Source organism: Falco punctatus (genome assembly GCF_963210335.1).
Source record: "Falco punctatus genome assembly, chromosome: 4".
In the NCBI taxonomy this organism is placed as follows: Eukaryota; Metazoa; Chordata; class Aves; order Falconiformes; family Falconidae; genus Falco; species Falco punctatus.
This window is the reverse complement of record NC_137583.1, coordinates 29,078,549-29,103,412: the sequence shown is the minus strand read 5'-3', so window position 1 is coordinate 29,103,412 and position 24,864 is coordinate 29,078,549. Positions and strand designations below refer to the sequence as shown.

The window sequence follows — 24,864 nt, the reverse complement described above, 5'->3', positions numbered from 1 at the left end:
CTAACTTGGCCTCAGTTATATCTGTCTCAGTCAGAAGTAATTCTTGTAAAGCCAGTGTGGCTACAATGACATAAGACAGGCATACACGATACTGGGATCCAATGCTGTGGGTTTTTTTGTGGAGTTTAGTTTTTGGGGTTTTTTTTGTTTTTTTTTTTTTTTTTTTTAATTCTGGCATCACCTTAAAGAACAGCTTTGCAGAAAGTCCTGCTACATTTTCCAGCTTCCTCTCTCTTCATGATTTACACTAATCTTTCATCTGCTTTCAGGACCTTTGAATCCAAACGGATGAGGATGCTTTGCCAGCACAAGGAGCTGCAGAAGCAGGACCTGCCACCCCTGCCCACTACAGACAGAGCTGGAAGAAGTGCAGACTGGCCAGGAGGGCAGCAAGCACCCTCGCAAACTCCAGAAGCAGGCAGAGGCCATGGAGAAAACATAATGAACCTATTGTCCATGTACAGAGAAAGCAGAACTATGCAACAGCTACCTTGTCAGAGTTTATGCGTGTGGTTTAGCATTAAATCTTAACTCTGGGTAAGATGTGCAGGATTAGGCCAATAATGGATAAATATAACAGTGGTCTGTAAGATAGGTCTCATAACTACAGAAACATGAAGAGCTCTGTCTTTAGAGATACTACACTGATAGCAGGACTTCAAAAAAAGTAACATCTTGGCCCAGCTTTGCTACTAGCAAGTCCTATGAAAAGACTTCCAGCAAACTTGGTGGAAGAGCTAAGACAGTGCTGAGCACTTTTGAAAAACCCACCTCAAAAAGGACAGTGTAAAATTCTGCCTCCATTGAAACTATAATTTTCATAGTTGTTTCCATGGTGCTCAGATTTCCTCCATAGACTGTAGCCCACAGTGAGATTCTTTTTAGTGAAATTTCAAGCATCCTTGCATTACAGACTGCAGTATGAAATAACATACCTGCCATTTCATTTTGTGCATAGATTTAAGAAGCTACTTTAATGTTCACCATTACAGCCTGCAGTTCTTTTCCATAAAGACCACACATGTCAACATTTCCAAGGAGAAGAGTGCAACTTCTGGAAAGGACTGATAATAAAGAAGCATTTCTCAGCTGCAATTATGGAACATCAGTTATAAAAACTGAGTTGTAAATGTGGCTTTCATTCAAATAGGTTAAAAAATGCAACCAATGCATTCACTTCCAAGTGACTGATAATAAAAGGATACATTTTTAGCAGCTGAACTGCTATCTCCATACCAAATTTGGGGGTTTAAACTTATTTGTTATACAAAACCTATACAAAACATAGCACAGAACTTGTGCAGCATTCGGGAACACAATGGCACATCTACATGATGTTGTTTTCCTGAAGAGCAGCTTGTGTTGCTAGAATGCAGTTTTTCTATTAAAACCTTCGTAGTTCTCCTGCCTTAGAGTGGTTTTTTTTATTTATTATTTTTACAGCAGCAACAACAGCCCTCCAATGATTCATATCAGTAAACAGTAAGCACTAAATGAGCTGTGGGGCTCATACTTTCCATGAGATAAAAAGACACATACATATCATAAACTGCGGAGCAGAGACTGTTTGTTGAGAATGCCATCAAACACAGTTTCAGCTGGGTCTAAAGCCAGCTGCTGCAGCATAACTTTGAAATAAATAATATGGGTATATAAACTTAAATTCATGCAAACAAATTCAGGAAAACAGACCCAGAATCAAGCCCTTCATAAACAACAGGGTCTATTTCTGCCTCAGAGGTGTATCATTTTAGCTCTTGTTTAGCGTGCAAGTAAATACACAGGTCCTAACGTTCTACAACACAGATCCCGTGGGGATGAATCCCACTTGGCTTAACAGTGAACAATTTTATAGAAAAAAACCCAAACTCTACAGAAAACCGTGAGGCACAAATCATCTCTTGTGAGAGTCAAATGGAAAAGTTGAGCAGATACGACATTCTGGGTGTCTAAGACTTCTTTCTGCCCTCTAGAATCAGTCTGCTTGCTTTAAATGAAAGCTGAAGCCTGACCTTCAACACACTACTAATGAGCATGAGGAAATCATCAGCAAGTACTGAGCAGCGGATGAGAGAGCAAAGAAAGCTGTGGCTGATATAAGTCACCTCCCCACCTTTCTGACCTTTACATTGGTAGCTGGAAACCTTAAGGCATATACTCCATTATTTCTCTCCAGTGCTGATTTGAAAGCACAGTGTTAATAATACATGTTAGCACTTCCATTGCTTTTTATGATCCTGAAAAGCAGAATGCATGTTAGCTCACTGATTGCAGCCTGGCAAAATTAATCCACAAAAGAAGAAATCCACTTCCTCTCTGCCTCCCTGGTAATCTATATCACAGATGGCACCCTGAGGAATTCCTCCATTTCCTCTTGATTTGTCCCTTCTTTCACTTGTTACACAACTCCACTGATCACACCTATCAGGTCTCCGACAAAGAGTAGGCCGGCTTCCCTCTCTAGCTAGTCAATGGCATTCGTAATTGGCACAGAGGGGAGAAAAGTTGCCAGCACTGAGCAGATTGCTCCTTTGGCACTGTGCTGACAACTGGCACTTCAGAAATATCACAGCTAGCTGTGGATTTAATGCACAGCATTTCCTCCCAGGGTGAGGCTGAGCCTTCTGCCACCTTTGTGTTTTCAGCTACGGCATATTCAGACAATATCATCACCCTCTATCTACAGCACAATCTCAGCCACCCTCTTTCCACTGAAGAGTTGAAATAAAAGCCTGAAGTGTCATTAGAACTTAATAATAGGTGAGGATAATACCGTTGACTAGTCAGTGGTACTAAGCAAGCATGTCACCACTGGTTTACGGTCCGATCTAGAGTTGCCCACGTCAGCTGGGATTACTTCCACTGATTTCTGTGAACTGTGGATCCAGTCTTCAGAAAGGCAACCTACAATACACAGAAGAATTGAAGGTATGGCAAAATTCCTCAGAAGGTAACGCACAGATATTGGGTTTACATATTCTAGCTTTCAATGATCTGTATAAATAACTGTGCTGTCAATCTGTTTCATACCTTCCTCACAGGCTTCTTGCGTGGCAAGAGATCTGTGTCAGGAGCAGGATCATTAAGCACACCTGGAAAAGATTAAGAACAACTATTAAATTGCAATAGAAGACCTGTAAGTCAAGATGGATTAGGTTGAGCAGCTAGCCCTGAAAGGAGAAAAAAACCCGCCATCATGAAACTCCAGGGTAAGAAAAACATGTACAAATATATCAGAAACATCATTCCAACAGAGCAGCTATGAAATACTTTCCCTCCACATGGAGCACAAATATCTGAAAAGAAACATTTTCATTTAACAACCAACATGTCCCAAAGGGAATACACTAATTTAAGGAAATCCTGACTAGGCAGAAAAGATGCATGTAGGACACTCTCAACCCACTGGAGTGCAAGAGAACTTCAGCACTTTGCACCCTGCACAGAACTCATCAATCAGTATCTTTATGGTACTTGAGTACAGCAGTAACAAGCCACTGGTATCAGCGGCTGATCTGCACCCACAAAGGAGAATTTGCAAGGTGTACTGTCATCAGTCACATGACTTGCCATTTATTTTTCAACTGCAACAAAACTCTAAAGCACGAGTAACTTCAAAGTCCTGGGGTAGGTACCATCTTCCTATTTCTTTTGCTGATCCTCATAATTGCACATCAATTATCCTTCTGCTCCTTTTCACATTAAGGAACTGGAAACAGGTTCCACTCCAAACAGAAACACTGTGCGGAGACTAAAAATTCTGCATAGTAACAAGAGACCTCTAAAGGAGCAGGTCTTCCACAAAAAATGGCTACAAAACCAAATGGTGCATGTAGGAGCAACTGAAAAAGATGCAGAACAAACTGTAAACTTAAGAGGCAAACTGAGGATGCTGTACGTATTCCCTGCTCCAGCTCACTGTTTCATCACTTGCGAGTCAGACTCAATGATTCTTATGCGCCCCTTCCAACTTGAGATATTCTATGATCACACAATCACACCTTGCGCACACCAGGGGCATTTTGCCTCTCCAAAACACATACTGCAGGAAGCACACATTCAATTTCAATGTCAGCATCCCTAGACTTGTAGCCCATGTTAGACTTGCACGCACACTTTGAGACAGTCACCTGAAACTGTGCAGCATTCTCTCCAAAGGATTCTTCTCCTCTCCCTTCTTTGCAGCCACTTCCTATCCTCAATTATGGTCTCTAATATGTGCAGAGGCAGGAACACACAATTTAAAAAATACCTAACTATCATTCTTCAGGGTCATGACTGTACTCTTCACCTTGATGTTGTTAGGCACAGATATCAGATATGTTCCACATCAGTTTTTCCCAGTTCAAAGATTTCTCTTGTTAAATCAATCTGTTTCTAGTACAGGAAAAGGAGGCTAACCAGAACCTGGCCAAGTAAAAGAAGACCATATATGAACTGAACGATGCAGAAGAGATGGGATGGCTGAACCGGCTCTAAAAGTGCACACCAGGCACTGTGTCTCAGCAAGCAAAGGGCTAGCCTTCTGGGGAGGTTATCCAAGTGCCTCAATCCTCTCACTCTGGTCAGCAGCTCAGGAATAGGCACCAAAGCTGGAGCACACATATTTGAATCCACCTGCCATGAATTTATTAGAGCAGAAAAGGGCGTGGGATGAAGTTGAGGAAAACATAGGTGTGTTCTCAACACCAGCTGACTCATGTAGTTCCCTACCAAAGGGAAGAGAGATATTTCACAAGTCTCTTTATGCACAGAGGTAAGTTCTGAAATAGCTAATGGTTACTACAGATGTGTTTTCACTAATGGTAAAAGAGAAAGGGGAAAATAACAGCATGCTTTTACTTTCAAAAGTAAAAATTCCAAAAAGCACATTAAGGGTTAAGTCTTTTATCACGGACGCCAAAATTGCACAGCAAAGACCACTCTTAGGAAAAAGCCCATCTCATCCTGGCATGATACTCCAGGACATTTCTGTATACTCTAGCAGTCTAGCAGGGAAGAGAAGACCAAAACTATACAAAGTGAGTACAAAATTCCTACACCCTCTCATTCCTCTGTGGTAAAAAACAAAGGGTAGCACATCATTGCTTCTAAAAATTATTTCTTTTCATAGCAAGAGGATTGACAGGCACATGCATAGACATTACAGCATTTCTACCTTCTTTATTAGCAAGGTTTTGAAAGGTAAGATACTACTGCAATACCACTTCAATGTCCTCTTTTCTTCCAGAGTACTGTGTATCTTGCCAGGAGCTGCCCATTGAAAAATTGCTATAGTACTGATTAAAACAACAGGTTTGAAATCAAAGTGGCCTACATAGGAAAATTACTAGAAGACAGAAAAAAAGTGTGCAATGATCTGCAAATAGAAGAATTATCTGTGTGTCAGACCCAAAAACTTGCCAATAATACTTCTCAAGTGTACCTGGAATGACAGAAGACATCCGGCACTACTTGGAAGATCTGTGCTAACACAGATTTAGGATTTTGCAAGCCAAGGATAGGAGATGTGATCTGGGGAGTCTCTTGCAAATAATTCCTGTCATCAATGGTCTTCATTCATAGTCTTAATAAAGCTTAGTGTATGGACAAAAACTTGAACTTGTTCACAGCAAGACAGCAGAACATAGCATTCAGGGTTGCTGCTCAAAGCTAAGATGCTAGGCATACTGGGGTGCTGCAACAGGAGGATAGGTAGCACAGGAAGAGCAAATTCAAACAAGCTGAGAGGCAGAAACTGCTCCTGTGGCTACACAGTGGGGTACAGTCTGCAGGACATGAGACTTTGTTGGTTGTGGGAGAATTACTTCAGAACCCCAGTGAATGCCTTAAACCAGCCAATGTTAACAATGCCAACGTACAATTTTGCTGCCTTAATAAAAAAAAATGGTGATAAACACTGCTGTTGTCTTTTCTACTGATCACTTTCTGTAGGAGCTGGAGTAAAACACTGCTGTCATCCAAACACCCTGCTGTTGTTCTCCAAGCCCTGCTTGGACAACTGGAACAAATGCATTTAGGCATACCACCTGTGAAAAGCAGGCGAACAGAGCGCAGGTGCTGCCAGATGTCACACACTTTACACTTTGCTCTGAAGGTGGTCATTTACAGCCTGAGCCTAGGGCCCTGGCAGCCTGAGCACACAGGCTCCTACCTACTTCACCACAAATCTTCTCCGGCCGCAGGGGAAAAACAGTCAGTATCAAGCTCATCACTACCTAGAAAGCCAGCGTGCAAAAAGACTGCAAAGTGAAAGTTTGGTCAAGCTGCACGCAGTGGGAACAGTCTTCCTTCTTTCCCATTCTGTATCATACACATTCCATATGTTAAAACAGGAGTTGGCAAGGGGGACCCAGTAGTAAGTAGCAAAAAAGCAGGACATTTGGATACATGGACTTTCCCTGCTTAGAAATCCCAGATTTGCAGTTATTTAAAATCATCAAGTGACTTCATCTGATCTTAAGGCAATGTTCTTGATAATTCAAGAACATTACTAACAAAAACCAATTTTGACAAAATAGAGTGATCTAGATGGCAGCTGTAGAGAAGCCAGGAATACAATTAGGGGAAAAAAAATTTGTTACATCTTCCTTTTAAACATCAGGCAGGACAGGGCACTGTACTGGAAATTGCTGTATTTTCAAATACTGGGGTGAACAACGCACATCTAGAATACCTCTCAAGGCCAGTATCTTCATCTGCAATTACCTGTTTGTATATTTAACAGCCTTCTTCCAAAAGATCTCTTTTTGACTGGCTGCTACCCAGCTGCACGCATTTGCTGCATGAGGATATCCCAGCTCCATTTTTTTTTTTCATATATATCTTAAGGTCAGATTGCATCTAAACTACTAAGATCAATTCAGTCTTGCTTCCGAGGTCTTAATCCCAAAAACATTGGCATCCTTTCTGGATTAGCACAGCATAATTGTATCAGCAATACAGCAGGAACAACAGTGGGAAATTCTCTGTAAAGCTTCACTGGAGAGAGGGCCTCAGTTTTTAATGCTTAAAAGCTCTGCAGACTTCCTCATTTAGATACTTTCACTCCATCTGGTGAAAATAATTTTGTAAACATAAAACCATACTTAAATGTAATTTCATTTGTGTTACGTAATTTTACTTGGCCTAGTTGCGTATCTTTTAATCTGTGCAGCTGATCTAGTTTTATCGTTAAGCCAATAAGAGCTGCAACAATTACATATCTCACAGTTACAGAGCCATAGTAACAACACTGATTTAGGAGACCATCTACTCTAGCCTCCTTCCTGAATGCAAGATCTTCTATTGCGCTTCTGCTATTCTGACAAGTATTTGCCTGATCCATTCCTAAAAACCTCTACGAGCAGCCCTACATCCTGTCAAGCCAATCCAGCACAGGGCTTGACTACTTCAAAGGAATCACAGAGAATTTTTTCCACTGTAACCTAGATCTGCCTTGCTGTTATCTTCGTTTATAACTTCTCGCCCTACCCCCAGTGGGCATGATAGAACAAATTGTTCCTTTCCTCATAGCAGCAGCCTTTTATCTATTTGAAGACTTACCACATCTTTCCTGAGTTTTCTATCCTCTCAACAGGCTCAGCAAAAATCATGTGTTCAAAGGCTCTGATCGTTACTGTCTCCTTTTTCTCCAAACTATCCGTATTTCTCTTGTGCAGAGCTCAGTACTGGACATTCTCGTCCAGCATAGCTCAGCCAAGGAGTTGTCTGGACACGTTATTAGTGTTTTCTTACCTATATGGACCTGCATGTTTGCAACCCCTGGCAGCTCCTCCATCCTTTCCTACAACACAGCCAAATGCTCAATTTTTCCCAGTCTTGTAATTCCGCAGTTGATTACATTAAAGTTACAGCAGTGCACCTGCTACTGAACCGCATCCTATTTTTTCCATAGAGATCCCATTTTGAAACCTAGTCCCTAGGACTGTGTTATTTCTGCCTTCAAACTTGATCTTCAAATGCAGTAATTGCATTCTTTATTTCATCATGGATGAGTAATGGGCATGGGTAATTCCCTGTACAAGCACTGCTATCAAGTACATTTTTCCTCAACCAGTTTTGCAACTCCCTTAGAGCCATATCATCTAGACTGGTTTCCCAGTTTATTATTAGAATATCCTGCAAGCCAGTGTCAGAAGCTCTACTAAAAATCAAGATATATGACATATACTGCTTCTCCCTTATCTGCAAGCCTTGTATGCTGCCAGAAAAGGAAATTAGATTGGCTCAACTCATTCATGACAAAGCCATACTGGCTAGCATTCACCTTCTTATTTCCTTCTAGATGCTTATAAATTGTTTATTTTCTCTCAGACTCAAAATTAAATTCACTAATCTATTGCTCTTCAGTATATCTGGGAGCCACTCATCTCTCCCAATTCCCCCAGACTTGCCGCTTTTTTTTTTTTGTACTTGTCATACTTGAGCTCATGAAACCTCGCAGGCAATGAAGTTTTACAGGAGCCAAACCATGAGACCTCGAACAGCAAGCAGCTCCCCGCGGGGATTAAGAGTAGGCCAAAGTACTGCAAACATACTTATTTGCATATTCCAGCCAGATAGGAGGGAAGGTCCCACAGCACCTAAATGGGTTAGGATTGTCATCCCCTGCAGTGGGGAACACCTTCCTTCCGTCCTTGAGCACCCAAAAGGGAGGAAGGTTATAAAGATTGAACACAGTAGCTCTCAACCTCCCTGTAACCCCAGCCTTCCCTGAGCAAGCCCAAGCGACCTCCCCTCAGCTCCCCACAACCTCCCCAAGCCCACCGCTCTGGCCCGCCAACCTCCGCCTCAGGAGGCCTCACATCAGCCAGCCCCTCCAGCAGCGCTGCGGGCCCACAGACACGCAGCTGCCGCCGGCAGAGAAGGCAACGGGCCCCTTCCCCTCACAAGGCTACCGAACACCAGGGATGGCCACAGCCCCCTTCCCTCCGCAGGCTGCTCGCCCGCCCCGGGCCGCCCCTCAGGGGGACGAACAGCCTGACGGCGCACGCGCACCCACCGCCGCGCGCCGCGCACGCTCCCGCCCGCCGCCTTTGTGTGAGGCGCGGGCACGGCGCGCGGCCCCCGGCGCCCTCCCGCCGCGCAGGCGCAGAGCCGCTCCCCGGCGCGCCCCGGCCTCCCCCGCCCCCGGCGCAGGCGCAGGGCGCGTTTCCTGGCTCCCTTGTCAGTGCCGGGCCCCCCTCGGCCTCCGCTGCCGGCCGCTCCCTCCCCCGCTGCCCGGAGCGGAGTCGCGTTGACTGACCAGAGTCCGCGAGTCCCGCTCCGCTCCCGCCGCCTCAGGTGAGTGCCCGCGCCGGGGGCGGCTGTCCGCCGCGCCGCTGGGCCGGTCTGCCCCCGCCCCGGGAGCGATGGGCGGCGGGGGCGCCTGCAGGCCCGCCGGTGCGGAGGGGATGGCGGGGGGGAGTCAGCCCACTGCGGCCTGCCCGGGCGGGGGGGCGTGCCCGGCCCTGCCGTTGCGCGGGGGGGCGGCGCTCTTGTGGGGGTGAGGCGGTGGGGACCCCCGGCCCCCTCGGCCCCGGGGGCCGGAGCCGCACGGCCGGTGGATGGGACCGGGGAGGGGGCTGCCGGGTGGCCTGGGCCGTGCCCCTGCCCCGCCGCGGCCTCCGCGGCAGCGCCCTGCACCTACGGTACCGGTGCGGGGCCGGGCCGCGCCCGCCGGGGGTCCCACCGCGGGCGGCTGTGCCGGGCCGGCGGTGCCCGGGGTCGGCGGTGCCCGCGGAGCCCGGGGCCGGCAGCCCTGCTGTGAGCAGTCAGCCTCCCGGGAAAGCTGTGTGGAGTGACTGGGGAGGGAATGACAGCAGTAGGAGGCAGTCCTTAATTATAGCCACTTCTCTGCCGGTTGTTTGAAAGTGATGTAGGTGCTCTGAAAATAGGCGAGGATTCAAAAGATCCTGTTCTCTCTCTCTCTCTCTCTCTCTCTCTCTCTCTCACGCATGCTGTCTCCACTTCTGAGTCTCCATCCTTGCTAGCTGCCCGTCCAGGGATGGGCTCACACCACATGTTTCTCACCCCATTGAGAGATGACAGCAGCTGAGTCCTGTACTTCCCAACCGTGATCTTTTCAGTCTACATACTAAAAGAATTCCTGCTGTGCAGGGATGCAAGATTTCTTTATTTTCCTCCTTTTTTTAAAAAAAAAATATCAAAACTGAAGGACAGTTAGTTTGCATTTGCAAAAAAAGATCAGCGATAGCCATGTTAATTACTTGACTTACAAATTTATAATAACAGTGTCTTCCCTGGGTGACATTCTGAGGCTGGCTGACAGCAAGGCCTTGCGGAGTTTACTACATATGAATTATAGCAAGAATCATAGAGCCAGTTGCATTTTCTTTAGTGAAATGGGTGTTTGATTTTGTCTATGTATCAGTAAGGAATAAATATAACTGGAAGACTTCATTAAGATTTATTTTCCCAAAGAAAATAGCACTGCAACTATCAGATGACAGAAACATTGGTGCTTTTTGAGGCTATCATCGCTATTGTTTTCAATGAGTTTGTTACCAAAACAAAATGGAAAACAGTCACTTGCGACAAGTTACAGTGCTCGAGAAACTCAGTCAATGGGAAGGAATGGATCATATTGCTTGTCTAGGCTGTCCTTGGGAACAGCATGGAGGTTAGTAAAAATCTCTGAACTAGAAGTTACATATAAAACATTAACTACATGTAAACGATATGTGCCAATCTGTGAAGAAAATACCAGGGTTGTATTAGAAAGTGTTTCAAAATAGCTGCGTTCCTTGGGGAGGGGAGATTGGATATTTTTACATTTTATTTCAGAAAGAGTAGAAAAGAGTGAGCATTCCTTGTTGGTAGAACAGCTCTTCAACTTTTCCTGTATATGGAAATGTACTGCTACTGAATGTTGGCATGTACTATAGCAAGATCGTGGAAAAAGCAATTTGCAGTTGTGTTTTGCTTATATTAACACATGGGATCTCAAATCATGGCTATCAAAGGTAACTCTGATTATGTCAACATTTTCACAGTAATAAAAAATATTTTGCTTAGGACATATATATAATAACTTCGTTTGATTGGTAGAATATGTTTATTAGAACCATGAAGATCATGCTGGTTAAAATTATGAACAGGACTTAAAGTTAACTCATATAGTTAGAAGTTTTATTTTAAGTACATTTGAAATGTAACCATAAGTTGTATTTCTTTAAAGTAGCAGTGCATTGTTTCTTAGAAAAAAAAAAAGAAGAAAAGAAAAAATCTCTCCAATTATTTGCATTGACGAAGTACTGTGTCATCTCTTCAAGATTCAGCACTTTCAGCGTATTTGTTAAACTAGTGGTATGGTAGTAATTGCTAAGCTCTGTAAGAATGTGCTCATCTTTCATTCACTCCTGAGTTTCTGTTGGACTGCCATTCATTTCCTGTTTGCTTCCAAGTTCCTACCTTGTCCTGAAGCCTCCACCCTCTGCTAACATGGCCATACTTGGGTATGTTGTAATTTCAGGCCGTGATGGGTGTGGATGTCTTGGAATGACATCACAGAGATACTTCTTTTTAGATGTATATGTGGGGGTAAAAAGACTTTGATCCATCAGCCAAGGATAAATTGCTGTGAAAGTTAGTGGAATATATGGAAGGAATTGACAAATCCAAGTTGTATGTATTGAACTATGCACATTTTAATTATTACAGGTGACCTCGAGTTTTTATGATGTTATCTTCTATCTATTTATGCTGCCCTTGGTTCATACAGGCCACAGAATACATTGTAATGTTTTAAACAACTTCATATTTGTGGGTCGGTACACCTCCAATTGTAGGCGTTCAGCACTGTCTCTTGTAGCAGTTGTAATCTAAAGCTAGGTATCTAGCTTTTTTAAAAACATTAAAATACATACAAACTAAAATGATTCAGCTTGTTCTTTTAGTGTTTGAATTTCATGGGGGCAAAAGCCTAACTATAAAACAGTTCAGTGCTAGAATTAATTTGAAGAAATTAGTAATGAGTTAATTACTAACCTTTATAATCTTTTTGCTAGGATACATATAAATGACTTTATCAAATAATACATCAGCAGACCGCAGTTGCATATCAATGTTCTGGACACACCAATTTAACCTCCTGAAAAAGAAGAAAAAGATTTCATTATAGTGCTGCCTGTGAGCCTTGATACACATCAGGATTTTGAATCAATTCACCGAGCTGTGTCCCTAGAAGTATTCTACTTCCATAGTAAAATTAATAGGTTTGTTAGATTTCCTAAGAATCTGCTGTCTCCTCTGTGAGGATATATCAAGAAGCAAGCGTATACAGCTTTTAGGGCAACTACAGTTAGCTACAGTAAGCAGGACAGTTCAGATTCATCAGCCTACTGAAGATACCGGGGCATATGGCAAAGGTATCTCTTTAGTGGCCTTAACGTATTTACTGGGTAACCTGTGATCTTCTGTAAGTAAATTGTAACACTGGACTGAAACAACCTAAGTCGATTGTTGAAGGCTGATTTTTCTCTTAATAACTATCTAATTTTGAAGTGTTTTGTTGTCCAATTCTACATCTTTCAGCTTTTTCAATTTTTACAACATAGGAATATCTTTAACTCGGAATGTCTCTACATCAGTTTTTACTAGAGCCAATCACCTGCCATGCATGGAACAGAGACCGTACTCGTAAGTAATATGTTAGTTTTATTTTTTAATTTTTTTCAATAGCTATTTCTCTTTGGTGTCAGTTTGTGATCTTGTTATTTTGTGGATGACGTTTAGGGAAGGTATGGTCAAATATGTAGTGCTGCACATTAAATGTTCCACTTATGATTAAAAAAGCACGTCTTCTAAATCTGAATTTTTCTAAACCCATGACTGGAACTCTGACATATAAGCAAATCTAGTCTTACTAGTGTTCCAGAAAGCTTTGCCTCTTGGTCTGAACTCCTGGGACCTCCTGGGAATAGCTCTTACCCTCTTTGACCCTCTATTTCCATAACTCAAACCAGCCCTTTCTTTTAATAGCCTAGTTTTCTACTAAAATGTGGTCTGTTAGGTTCCACGTGCATTGTCTTTCTATGCAATATACTCATGACTAATTATTTGAGAATATCCAGGGATGTTGGCCCTTTGTTTACAAAACCCATGTAATGCTGTGAAATTTGAGAACATAGGGTTTAGATTGGAAAGTCTTTCCAAGTAAAGCATTTGGTATTAAAAAGCCTTCTGTACTATTGGATTGTTTTATTTCCTCTTCAAGAGATTGCCATTAGCCCTAATAATCATGAAGTCCACATCTACAAGAAGAGCGGGAACCAGTGGGTAAAGGCTCATGAGCTAAAGGAACACAATGGACACATTACAGGTAAGAGGAGATTGTGCTGTGCCAGACGTTAAGTTTGCCAGCCCTCTGTTTTCCCCAGTCAGGAATGTGAGCAGGAAATCTGCAAGTGTTGAGTAAGTAGATCTTTTTATAGGTTGGCATTCCCACTTAAGGAGAGCTTTGCAGCATTTTTCTGGACTGCATGCCATGAATGTTAGGAAGAAAAGTCCTGTTTAATTTCTAGACATTTTAGTAGAGTAACTGAACCTTTCTTTCTTATCTGTTGCTTATTTTTCATCTATAATGACATGACGAGAATAAAATTTTCAGTCTGCTGAGGTCATCTGTTGTGTCACAGACTCTCCTGGTGATACATGCTGCTATCTTTCAAGTGCTAGTATTAAATCCATCAAGTATACAACTGTTGTGTTCGTTTGTGGTTTCCGACAGCAATAAATATCCTTTTTTAGGGACTGTATAAAGACTTGAAGTGGTCAGTCCTGGACTTATGACAGACCATCAGTGAGCACATTTTACTGCAGGCCCAGAGTATCTGTTGATCCACAATGAAAATGTAAGAAGAGCTGCCATGATGAGTCACAAGGTGTTACTTTAAAAATGTGATTGTCCTGTGGTAGTCTTTTATATTACTGGGTTTTTTTCATGGTGATATTTTTATAAGGACTGTATTCTCTGAGGAAATGAAGGTAATTAATACAAGCACTTGCCCAGACCAGCAATATCCTTTATTCTGTTCCCAGATCACTAATGGGCAGAAGAATCTGCCCAACAGTGTTTTGCAGGAACTTTATTCAATTTATCTGATTCTTGCTGTCAGAGAGCACAACTGTACGTGCTTTTTTATCAAGAGTCACTTGGGCTAAATTTACAAATGACATGCTCTTCCCCAAAGACATTTCTCTGCATTTTACTTATACCTGTTAGTGTTAGAAGCCAAATATTCATGACTTGGGAAAAGAGCTGTTCCTGCTTTCCTTCATGGCATATACCTTTGCAATACCAAATGCTGTGGTTGGGGTAAAGAAGAGACCTAAACTGTGGTTAGACACAGGAGGTAAACTGATCAAACCGCTTGTTGTCTCTGATGAGAGTGATTCAACTGCTGCCACTCTGGCTTCTGATCACAAGGGACAAGATCCCTTGTCTTGCCTTCTGTGTCCTGAGTCAGAGGTTTGTGGTGAGCTGCTTTTGTTTACTTACAGGAAGAGCATTATTCGCTCTTATTGCTGGCTTAGTTTTCTGCTGAGCTAAAAAGCTGAACTTGCCATGGGTGAGAACACCACCAGTGCTGGTGCGAGGAAGGTGGTGGGCAAGAGAAATGAAGGGAGGCAAGGTGGTCCCCCTTTCAGAAGCAGTGCTGGATTGACTTATGTAACTATAGTTTCAGATTACCGATCTCTTCGAAATTGAACTTTTTAAGCATAAGTCAGTTTCAAGGTAGACCGTGTATGAATAATATGGTAAAAATAGTACAATTTTTTTCCATATTTTTTATCCTTTTTTCAGTTTGTGTGCTTAAGGAATGTTTTTGGTACTGAACGCAGTTATGGAAAACCATTGAAATACAACTTTGTGGCAGGAGAGTTCAGGATTGCACTCTGCCTCTCAAAGAAGGATGTTAAAGAAAAGGTGAAAAATAATGTTGCCATAAGACTTACCAGTTGAGAACATCCTTTGTTGCATAGGAGGGGAAAGAAGCAATGGAAGGCTTATCAAAGGCTTCGTTTTATTCTTTGTGTTTGTTATTTTTGCTTGGCAAATGTTACTTTCTCATGGCACAGCTTATATAGGCATGGAAAAAAGTAGACTGTTTCAGTACATAAAGATTGATGACATCTAACCCAAAAAAACCCTGCTATCTAAACATTTAGATCATGACTTCAGTCTGGCAGCAGGTGGACAACTGTTAGAGGTTTGCGCGTAGTTTCAGAGTTGCTGGGTTTCAGCTGTTGAAATGGGTCTCTTGCAGGAATCGGTGATTTGAAGGGTGCAGGCAGACAGGCCTTAGCCAGTCTGCAGAGCTCCACCTGTGGGCCAGCCATCAGAGCAGGCTTCCTTAGCAGCCAAATTCTGTGTGGAATCTAGAAATTCAGGATCTGCAGTTTTGCTGAAAGCTAGAGGGAGAAACAGATGACCCTAAAAGTTTAAAGTGGTTCCTGGAGAATGAGGGAAGAGGGGGAATACTAACATAACATTGATAACTGTCTCTCCAGTGGAAGGTTGTGAGATTTCGGCTTACTGTAAAGCAAACAGTATAAAGGGAAAAGTTTATTAATGTGAACTTTTAAATTGCAGGTATTGACTGGGCTCCCAAAAGCGATCGCATTGTAACTTGCGGTGCAGACCGTAATGCCTATGTCTGGAGTCAGAAAGATGGTGTGTGGAAACCAACCCTTGTGATCCTGAGGATTAATCGTGCAGCCACCTTTGTGAAATGGTCTCCCTTGGAGAACAAATTTGCTGTGGGAAGTGGTGCTCGACTTATATCTGTGTGCTACTTTGAATCTGAAAATGACTGGTGAGCTGTTTGAATTTAATTTCCATTTATACCTTTAAGATCTGCACGGGAAAGCTAAAGCCTGGACTTTAATGGTGGTAACTAGGTTACTATTTTACTAATTCTGAAAATCTTCAGGAAACGTAGAAGGATAGGCCTCATCAGTTCTTTTGTGGACTTTTTACATCTTGGGAAGAAGGTTCCCTCTTTTACTTCTTTACTCTGGCGTAGCATCTAAAGGCCTTTGACTTAGTGTATTTTCATGTTATACGTGTTGGTGTGGATGTGTTCTGGCTGACTGCCAGAAATGTTGCTTTTCTAAAAGTCCCAAGAATTTCTGCAGAGTAAAAATTTCTTTACCACAAGTGTATGGTTGAAAAAAAGAGAAATGTTTCCACCCCCCACCTCCTTCCAGAATGAGTGAAGAAACCTTGCCTTGAGCCTTTCTTCCTTATATATTATCTTGGGCCATTTCTTGTCATTAAAGAATTCATGTCTGTCACTTACCTCCAGGGTGGTCTATTAGATGTTCAAGCTTGTCATCTACTGGTTCTGTATTCTGTCATATATTTTTATTACAGTTTATAGATTTCGGACAGGACTGTCACAAATATTTCCACCATTAAAGTTTTTTCTCTTTGGCATCTAAACTGAATGCTTCTGATCTTTAATGGCTCTACATTTGTAGCTGTACGTGTTGGAGCTCCATTTACTCTATAATCTGTAGGTGCAGTCAGTATGTTGAATATCTATTACTTTGAGTTGCATAAACGTGCATAAAAACACAGGTGTCTGTGCCCGCTGTTCCGTGTGCATTCTTCCACATGGAGATGGTAATTGGTGATAACACCTGCAAAATACATTTTTAAAGATTATTTTGGACTTTTATGCTTTCCAACGTATTCAGTTATTAACATATTCCCTGCTTCACTTGTCTGCAGAATTATCAAAACCTCATATGTGGAAGACCAGTAATTTGATGTGATCCTTAAAACTGTTTGTGCCTCATGGAAGTAAATTCAAAGAAAAAGCACTGATATCCCAAAGGCAATCAAGCGAATAACAGATGTCATTACTGTTTTGTAAATTGTAATGTAAATTGTAAAAAAACCTAAATCTGCAGAGACGTATTTAGGCTAATATTGATGCATTCAACATCAGGACCACTTTTCGCTGTACTTCAAATAACTGATATGTATGCATTGGTCCTATCATTGGAAGTTCACCAATTTACTTGCTGCTTTTTAAGGTTATTGTATTATTAAATAGTAGAAGAGTTGATAGGCAAGAGAGACAACTAAAACTCATGGGAAGGAGCTGGAGAGGGCTTGTACTTGGTGATCTAAGAACACAGTGCTTCTTAGCTCTATTGCTAAGTCACAGGCAAAGCTGAGCTCTTATTCATAGCGTGTAAAGGACCAGGCAATTACTGTGCAAAATTGACATTAAGGAGTTCCATCTGATGCATTATAAAAATTAATTAGAAGGGAATAGGACTCAGGTGAAGAGATGTATATTTAACATGACTTCATTCACAGTATTTAAATTTATAATTAAGATAACCATATGAAGTTCATGGGCTGTACAAGAGAATATGAAAGATTTGACATAATGTGTTTCGCAAAACTGATGCGTTTAGTCATTGGCAAGGGATGATCTTTTTGTAGAGTGCTTCATGCATTTGTGGGAGTGCAGTAAAGTATTTTCATATAAATGTTATCTCTTTTAATTTAGGTGGGTGAGCAAACACATTAAAAAACCCATTCGTTCCACTGTCCTTAGCCTGGACTGGCACCCAAACAACGTTTTGCTGGCTGCAGGATCCTGTGACTTCAAGTGCAGGTGAGAGAAAATAAAACATCTGTAAATCAGTCTGGATTACTGGTTCAAGTTAATCAGTAGCATGAACATGTTGGTCATGCATTTGCCATTAGAATAGAAGATGGCTCATTGTACACTGTTGTTACAAAAATAAAATACCCTGCCTGAGAAACTTTGGCACTACTGTATGCAGGCTTTGAACTACTAACGTGTCTGTTGAGGGCACACCTGAATTTAGTGAACTGATGGGTTTCTTTACTGGCAGTACACAGAAGCAGTACTAGTATGCATGCACTGAGTGCTGAGATCTAGTTGTTAGGCTGAAATTAGACTAGCGGGTTCTGTCTTGTAGAACAGCAGTGCTGCTGGTTAGAGTTTAAAAAGCAGTATCCTAATGGTGTAGTTTCAAAATGCAGAGTAACTTGGCACTTCCAAAGGTGGTATCTCATCTTTTTCTTCCCTGAGTCACTTGTTCTCTCCCCTTTGCCTGTGCTATCCTTAATGTTCTTGCAGCCCTGTGGTAAGCACTGTCAAGGAACTGATCTAGCTGAAACTCAATGCAACAAAACCCATTTTTGAAAAGCATTAAAAAAAAAAGGCTTGTAAAAACAGATTGGCATGTGAGATGGATGGTGTAGTCTTTCAAACTGATTGTGAAATTACACCATGAGGAATAGGTCCGGCACATTGCTCTGTGCGGAGTGATTGGGGTCACTGCGATGAAGTCTCCATGGGGAGCTGTCTGCAGAGAGGTTGACTTTAATCCATATTTTACTTAATCACTGGTACCTTAAATAATAATGAAAGCTTCTTTTCTTAAATTCTTTATGTAATAGAGCAATTCTTTAAGTTTCAAAGTGTGTACTAAAAATGACTGAGAAGGTGTGGGAGGGGGGAGGGGGGACTGACTATTACATTTCTTATTTCAGAATGAATCCCATGCATCTAAATTTTACCCTTTGATACCGTTTTTATGTAAGGAGAGATGCTAAATGGAAGCTGGGAAGAGGAGGAAAATTGTCTACCTTTAAGGCCTTATGTCCAATTTTAATTAGATAAGCTATACATGTTCACCTCCTTTCACAAAAAATGCGATGTAAAACATACTCATTCATCTTTCAGAAACAGCTGCTTTTCACATGTGAATTTTTTTCATGTGTGTTTATAAAGCATCTCAGGACTCTGACATGAGGTCAGCTGACACATAGATCTAGCTGTCTTGTTACTTTGGACTTGAGCTCTTTTGTCTCCAGCCTTTGTTCAGTGCTTGTTATGTACATTGCATCCCTGATGTACCTCCTCTTTCCTGTTTTGGTTGAGAAGTCATATTTGCATACTTTTCTGTTCAATGTGATTTTTTTTTTTGTTTTTTTGAAAGAAAGTCAAGGTCTGGTTCAGTCAATTTCCTAGCAGCGTTCTCTAGAAGACTTGCTTCATCTTTTGTATCCCATCAGAAAACTCCTTCTGTCCTGCATGCTATTTCTCTGAAAATGGGGTATATTTTGAAAAAAACCTCACCAGATCTTGGTTTAAAATGTTTGGAAAACTTACTACTCTTCCTTAACATTGTTCTTTAGGATGAATAATTTAATAATTTTACTGCTTTTATCATAGATATCTGTATATATAAACATTAAAGAAAGGAAAAGTAGTGGAGATCGGTACTGGGTTTATGTTTCTGTTTCTTCCCCAAAACCATGAAAGAATACTCTTTTTGGTAAACAATGAATACAGATCTCTAGAATTCCAGTTGTAGGGCATGTTCAGTTACATATTAAAGATAATAAAGGTACCTGGGCCTGAAGTATGCATCTGTTCTGATAGGTGGTTCTGAAGAAAATTATGAAATGGATCTGCCAGAGCCACTTCCAACTAATAAGCAGCTAAGTGGGAGACATTTTGGAAAAAGAATGAAGGGCAGAAGAGGCTCCAAGTTGATAGGTATTCAGCAGAGTTTTTTTGGTGGCTGGCCTAGATTAGCTCTCTTACCTTTGTCTTTAGAAATATATATATAGCTAACAGCACCACATAGGTGTGAATTTTATATTCTTGCTGGAACAATGTTGCCCTGGAAATGAAAGTCATTTCCCAATGTTCTTTGAAGGCTAGGCCCTTCAAGCTGAGATGAGTTTGGTTTTAAAAGAGGGAGACTTTTTAGTAAGGGAAAATACTCTTTTTTTTTTTTTTTTTTTTTTAACTAACAGTTATCTTCAAGGTCTTTCACTACTTGGGAATGATTTTTCTGCCTTGTGTCAAAGGCTGTTGCTTTAAACTTCTTGTCCTATTTCCATACATTAAGAGAACCGTCCTTTTAGATGTCTCTATAAAATTAAGTTTGTTGAAGGATTATCATTAGATTATATTTAAACTGATCAAGCTGAATATAAATTCATACTTAATTCTCTGAAAATCTGTACCTAATATAGCTGCAGTTAAACCCTTCTTGTTCCAAATGATCAGCTTTATTTGAATAAGCTGAATATAGGTACTTTTGAAGTGCATACCCCACACATGTAAAAGATTTAAAAAACAGGGAGGAGGGGAGCAACGTTTCCTTAGTCTCACTATAAAATAATTCCTTTTTGTGTTTGACTGCAGCCATGAATATTTGATTATGGTTTTTCGTTTATACTGAAATGTTTCTCTGGTAGTAGTGCGGCACAGTTCACTTGCTCCTCCTGTTCAATGGATCCTAATCTTATGTTTATGACGTCCCAGTAACTTCCATGGTAACAGTCAAGAACACCATATTGTGGCATGTCTGAATCATGCAGAAGGAATTTGATGAAAGGGGGAGGCTTTCTATTTAAACATATCTTGAAAATTGTAGTGCTGGGAAAAAAACTATAAAAACATTGTGGTATTTCAGGTTTTCAAGGCATTCTTTCAGTAACGGGCCAGAATAAGGTAGTTCAGAGCCCCTTTGCTGGCATTTGAACATCAGATTTCTTTCTTTGAAATCCTGCTAAAAAGTGAATGTTCTTGAAAAGTGGGTAATTTTGTAGGTGTTTGTATTAGCTTCTAATTATATACAGTGCAATTTGTGTTTTTTTTTCTGTAACTGAAGAATTGACTTTCAGTTATTAGCACCACAAAAGGGTGAAAGGGAAATCTTAGCACAGTGGTAAATGCAACGACAATGTATGTTTTTTGTGCCATCTTCTGGAAAAAAAGGAGAGTGATACAAGAATGGCATTTGTGAGAAACCTGCATGCATTACACCCTTTATACTATTGCTTTCTCTCTGTACACTGAAGCTTCCCAGCCAGTAGTGGCTTGTTTTTTAGAGATAGCATAGTATTTCATTTCAGTAGAACCAAATGCATGTTTGCTTCCAATGTGAAATATATATGAAGCTCCCAGGAGTTTTTTTCTGTCTTTGTTCATGCTGAAATCTTTTATTTGCAGGGTGTTTTCTGCTTACATTAAGGAAGTGGATGAAAAACCAGCCAGTACACCATGGGGCTCCAAAATGCCTTTTGGGCAGCTGATGTCAGAATTTGGGGGTGCTGGAAGTGGCGGATGGGTGCATAGTGTCAGTTTTTCTGCCAGCGGTAACCGCCTAGCCTGGGTCAGTCATGATAGTACTGTGTCAGTTGCTGATGCCTCGAAAAATATGATGTAAGTATGCTCTTTCTCTTGGTTATTTTTTGTTTGACATAGAAGGAAGCAGCATGTGGAATATTGTGCTTGCCACAACAAGGCTTGAGACTGAAACTTTCCAGTTTTCACAATTATACTGTAGATTCCAGGAGTCTCTTTAAGGCCTATATAAATAAGGTGGATTCTTAGAATTTTAGATTATATAATCTAAATTTGTTAGAAGAATTCTAAGAATTCTTCAGTGAGGGTATAGTGAATCTCCTTTGGGGGGTGCGGGGAGCATTTGGGGAAAAAAAACAACGTTCCACTCTAGTGATTGGGTCCTTGTAGATGGATTCAAGAGAATCCAGAAACATGCTTGCTTCATAACTACCCAGATCCTATCCCCAACCAGGATCTGTAAAGTAAGTTGTTCATTTCATGAAACACTAATTCCAAGCAATATCCTTAAGACACCACTGCTGCCATTGCAACAAAATATTTTATTAACAATTCCTCCTTGTGCTCCTCATCTTAATCTGCATAACTTTTCAGTGTCCATGGCTTTCTAACTAAGAAGGAACAAATTCCCATATGTTTTGGTAGCAGATTTCTGGTGGAGCATCCAGGTGTTGCTGTGCTTCAGTTTGAATTATGGTTGTACAAGTACTAGGCTGGGGATATCATTAAGTATAAAGTGTTCTAGAATTCTTTTCTCATTTGTTAAATCACAAAAATTGATTTAATTTAACATACAGGCTTTTTCCCTCCTGAAAACTTCAAGCGTGTTTTATATGCAAATGAAATTAATAGCTTCGTCAATTTGAACCTTTTTGGGGAATATTCTTTTAAAATTCTTGCCACTGTTTACATAAAATACTAGATAACTTCAGCCTTTCACCCGGAATACTTCATGTTTGTTATAGATCTTCCAGGAGACTTTTATTAGGTTAAAACTTTTTATTATAAGTTACAGCCTTCTGGTGTCACCTCAGGACAACTGAGTTACACTGACTTACTCTCCAATAATCCTTGTGTGGGAATGGTCTCTATTTTTTGCTGGAGCCAAAGATTAGAGGTTTCAATGAAGTCCTCTGACAAATGTTCTTGTGTTTAGGGTTTCGCAGCTGAAAACAGAGTTCCTCCCACTCCTGAGTGTGTCGTTTGTCTCCGAGAACAGTGTGGTGGCAGCTGTAAGTGTCTATTATTTTCTCCTTGTAGAGTGTTGTAGTGTTCTGGAGAGGCGGAAATACCATACGTTATGAAGTTAGTAATCAAGCTTTTCCATAGTGTCAGTCTTTACCTTTCTGCAGTTAACAGTAGCAGAAAAACTAAATGGTGATTACGGTGGTTGTATTTCCTGACATGCTTTCATGGTGTTTGGTTGCAGGGCCATGACTGCTGCCCAATGCTTTTTAACTGTGATGACCGTGGCTTGCTGACTTTCGTTTCCAAACTAGACATTCCAAAACAGAGCATCCAGCGCAATATTTCTGCTATGGAACGTTTCCGGAATATGGATAAAAGAGCCACTACAGAAGATCGTAACACTACCCTGGAGACACTGCACCAAAACAGTATAACGTGAGTGTCTTGGCTGCCAGTACGAGGGGAAGGAACGCTCTCCACATCCCTTTGCTTTCCCAGGATGTACTGCAAACCTGTGAGAGCTCAGATTTGCTCTACCACGTGGGTTTAGCTGGTATCCCATTTTCATTTTAGTCTTTCACTAACAGCTGTCTGTTTCTAGGACTTGGAAGCTGGTAAAGTTAATCACTAACATGGCATGCATGCTACTGCTGATTGCTCATGTTTAATGTGCTCTGTAAATTCAACAGAGTTTATCTTATCAAGTATGTAGGTAGTTCAGAGGAAGCTGGTAACACTGTGCAAAGTCTAGTCAGCAAAATTCACCTGAAACAGGAATCCACATACCAGCTTCCTATTTCAGATGTTATTTACATGTGTATTTATTCATCAAAAGGATTGATTCGAGTTAGTTGAGTAAAATATCCTTGCATTTTAAAAAGTATGTGAGCCCAGAGGATGCTGACATTCCTGAGGTGATTTGTCTTTGTTCAAGGAAAATGTTTAGGCTGCAGCCACCAAACGATAGAAGAGCTTTCAGCATCCTTTTTCTTTGCTTGTTTTTCTGAAGCATTGTACCAAAAATCTGGCATAAGCTCTGGTATACTCGTGTCTCCCTTTGAGAGAGTAGGAGTTGAATTCAACCCAAATTTGCCAGCTTTTTGGCTCTCTGGGATGGGTGTCTGTGTTACAGCTATCACTCTCTGTTTTCAGCCAAGTGTCTATTTATGAGATAGACAAACGAGATTGTCGTAAATTCTGTACCACCGGCATTGATGGAGCAATGACCATCTGGGATTTCAAGGTACGCTTTTACTCCCATGTTTATGTGAACTAGGTGGATGGTGGGGTTTTTTGATCTCTAGCATCAGCTTCTGTGGCTCAGCCCTAATGCAAGTTTTATTAGCAGTAAGAATCCAGACTGGAATATTCAAGGCCATTAGTGAACTCCATAAGGAAGACGGATCCAGGATGCAGCGTAAATGCAGATATACGTTGGTTAGCAGATGGTGCTAATCCAGACTTAATTTTTTAATGGAATTGCTTAATGTCCCTGTAGGAATCCCACTAATTCTTTCCTTCTGCGACCTCTACCTCAGCCACAATGGGGCTGGAACGATCATTGCTATGACACGGCCTGCTGCCTCTTCTTGCTTCCATCCCTTTGGATTCTGCTCACTGTCTGTCAGCCCAGCGTGGTCCTGCCCTTTTTAAATTAACTTATCAAATAGTAAGCAGTTACTTCAAACAGTTACAAAATACAGTAAGCACTGTATCGAAAACCCTCAAAGGATTTAATAATGCAAGTGCTTGCTTTGCTGATGGCTGGCTTGCAGAGGTCTCTGCTGCCCCCTCCCACCAGGCTGCAGAGCGCTGCACGCTTCCTTTTAGGAAAAGAACAGTTTCCCTGTACTGTCTAATGCCAGAAAGCTCTGGTGGGAACAGGAGCCAAATAATAAATTGAGGTGACTTATCAACTGCCTCAATGCAGTTTCAGGGTGAGCGGGTGGAATCATTGGTCTGTATACACGTGAGTTTGAAATGAATGACTATAGTGGTCTCTGACTCTTGAATATGATCTCAAGCATTCAGGGTTTTTGCTTGGTTTTCTTAGCATCAGCATTTACACTGAATCATTTAACACGGGATACTGTAGCAGATGGTGATTAAGATTTTTCTCTCTTTCAAGACCTTAGAGTCCTCTATTCAAGGTCTACGAATCATGTAAAGATGGATTTCCGTGATCTAGCAGGACAAACTGCTTGACAGAACGCAGCTCCCACATCTGCACAAACCCGAAAAGGGAGGAGGAAGGTGGAGTATTTGGAAACACTGAGAAATTACAGCTTGGCAGATTTTCTTTTGAATCTAAATTTGGTGAATTGTGTTGGTTTCAAAATCAGCTGTGATTGTTCCTTTTTTTTATTTTTTTCGGTTGGTTGTTTCATTCCATTCTTTACCAAAGCTGCTCCTTAAGTAGTTTATTGCAGGAAGTTATGAATCACTAACTTAAAAGGGGAATTTTATGTAAATTGTCTGCTAGAAATAATAATAATAAAAAAAAGAAAAACTG

At 41.3% G+C, this 24,864-nt stretch overlaps 2 protein-coding genes across 3 annotated transcripts in view; both read left to right on the top strand.

The window, feature by feature from the left end:
• Positions 1-7,552, top strand: part of MYH16 (myosin heavy chain 16) — a 35,841-nt gene extending 28,289 nt beyond the window's left edge. Inside the window, 4 exon segments of the mRNA XM_080387001.1 lie at positions 2,001-2,057; positions 2,061-2,189; positions 4,423-4,453; positions 4,456-7,552. Coding sequence (XP_080243127.1) covers positions 2,001-2,057; positions 2,061-2,189; positions 4,423-4,453; positions 4,456-4,583 — 345 coding nt within the window. The 3' untranslated portion in view covers positions 4,584-7,552.
• A 1,582-nt stretch (positions 7,553-9,134) lies between these two features.
• On the top strand, positions 9,135-24,864 carry ARPC1A (actin related protein 2/3 complex subunit 1A). Of its 2 annotated transcripts, none has more exons than XM_080383903.1 (10): positions 9,135-9,285; positions 12,561-12,642; positions 13,220-13,324; positions 15,599-15,821; positions 17,535-17,642; positions 21,030-21,242; positions 22,321-22,396; positions 22,594-22,787; positions 23,505-23,595; positions 24,481-24,864. In XM_080383903.1, exons 2-10 carry the CDS (start codon positions 12,579-12,581, stop codon positions 24,517-24,519), a joined length of 1,113 nt encoding a protein of 370 aa, XP_080240029.1. In that variant the 5' UTR covers positions 9,135-9,285; positions 12,561-12,578; the 3' UTR covers positions 24,520-24,864. The 2 variants fall into 2 exon arrangements, with proteins under 2 accessions (XP_080240029.1, XP_080240030.1); XM_080383904.1 differs by having other exon boundaries at positions 9,150-9,285; positions 12,538-12,642.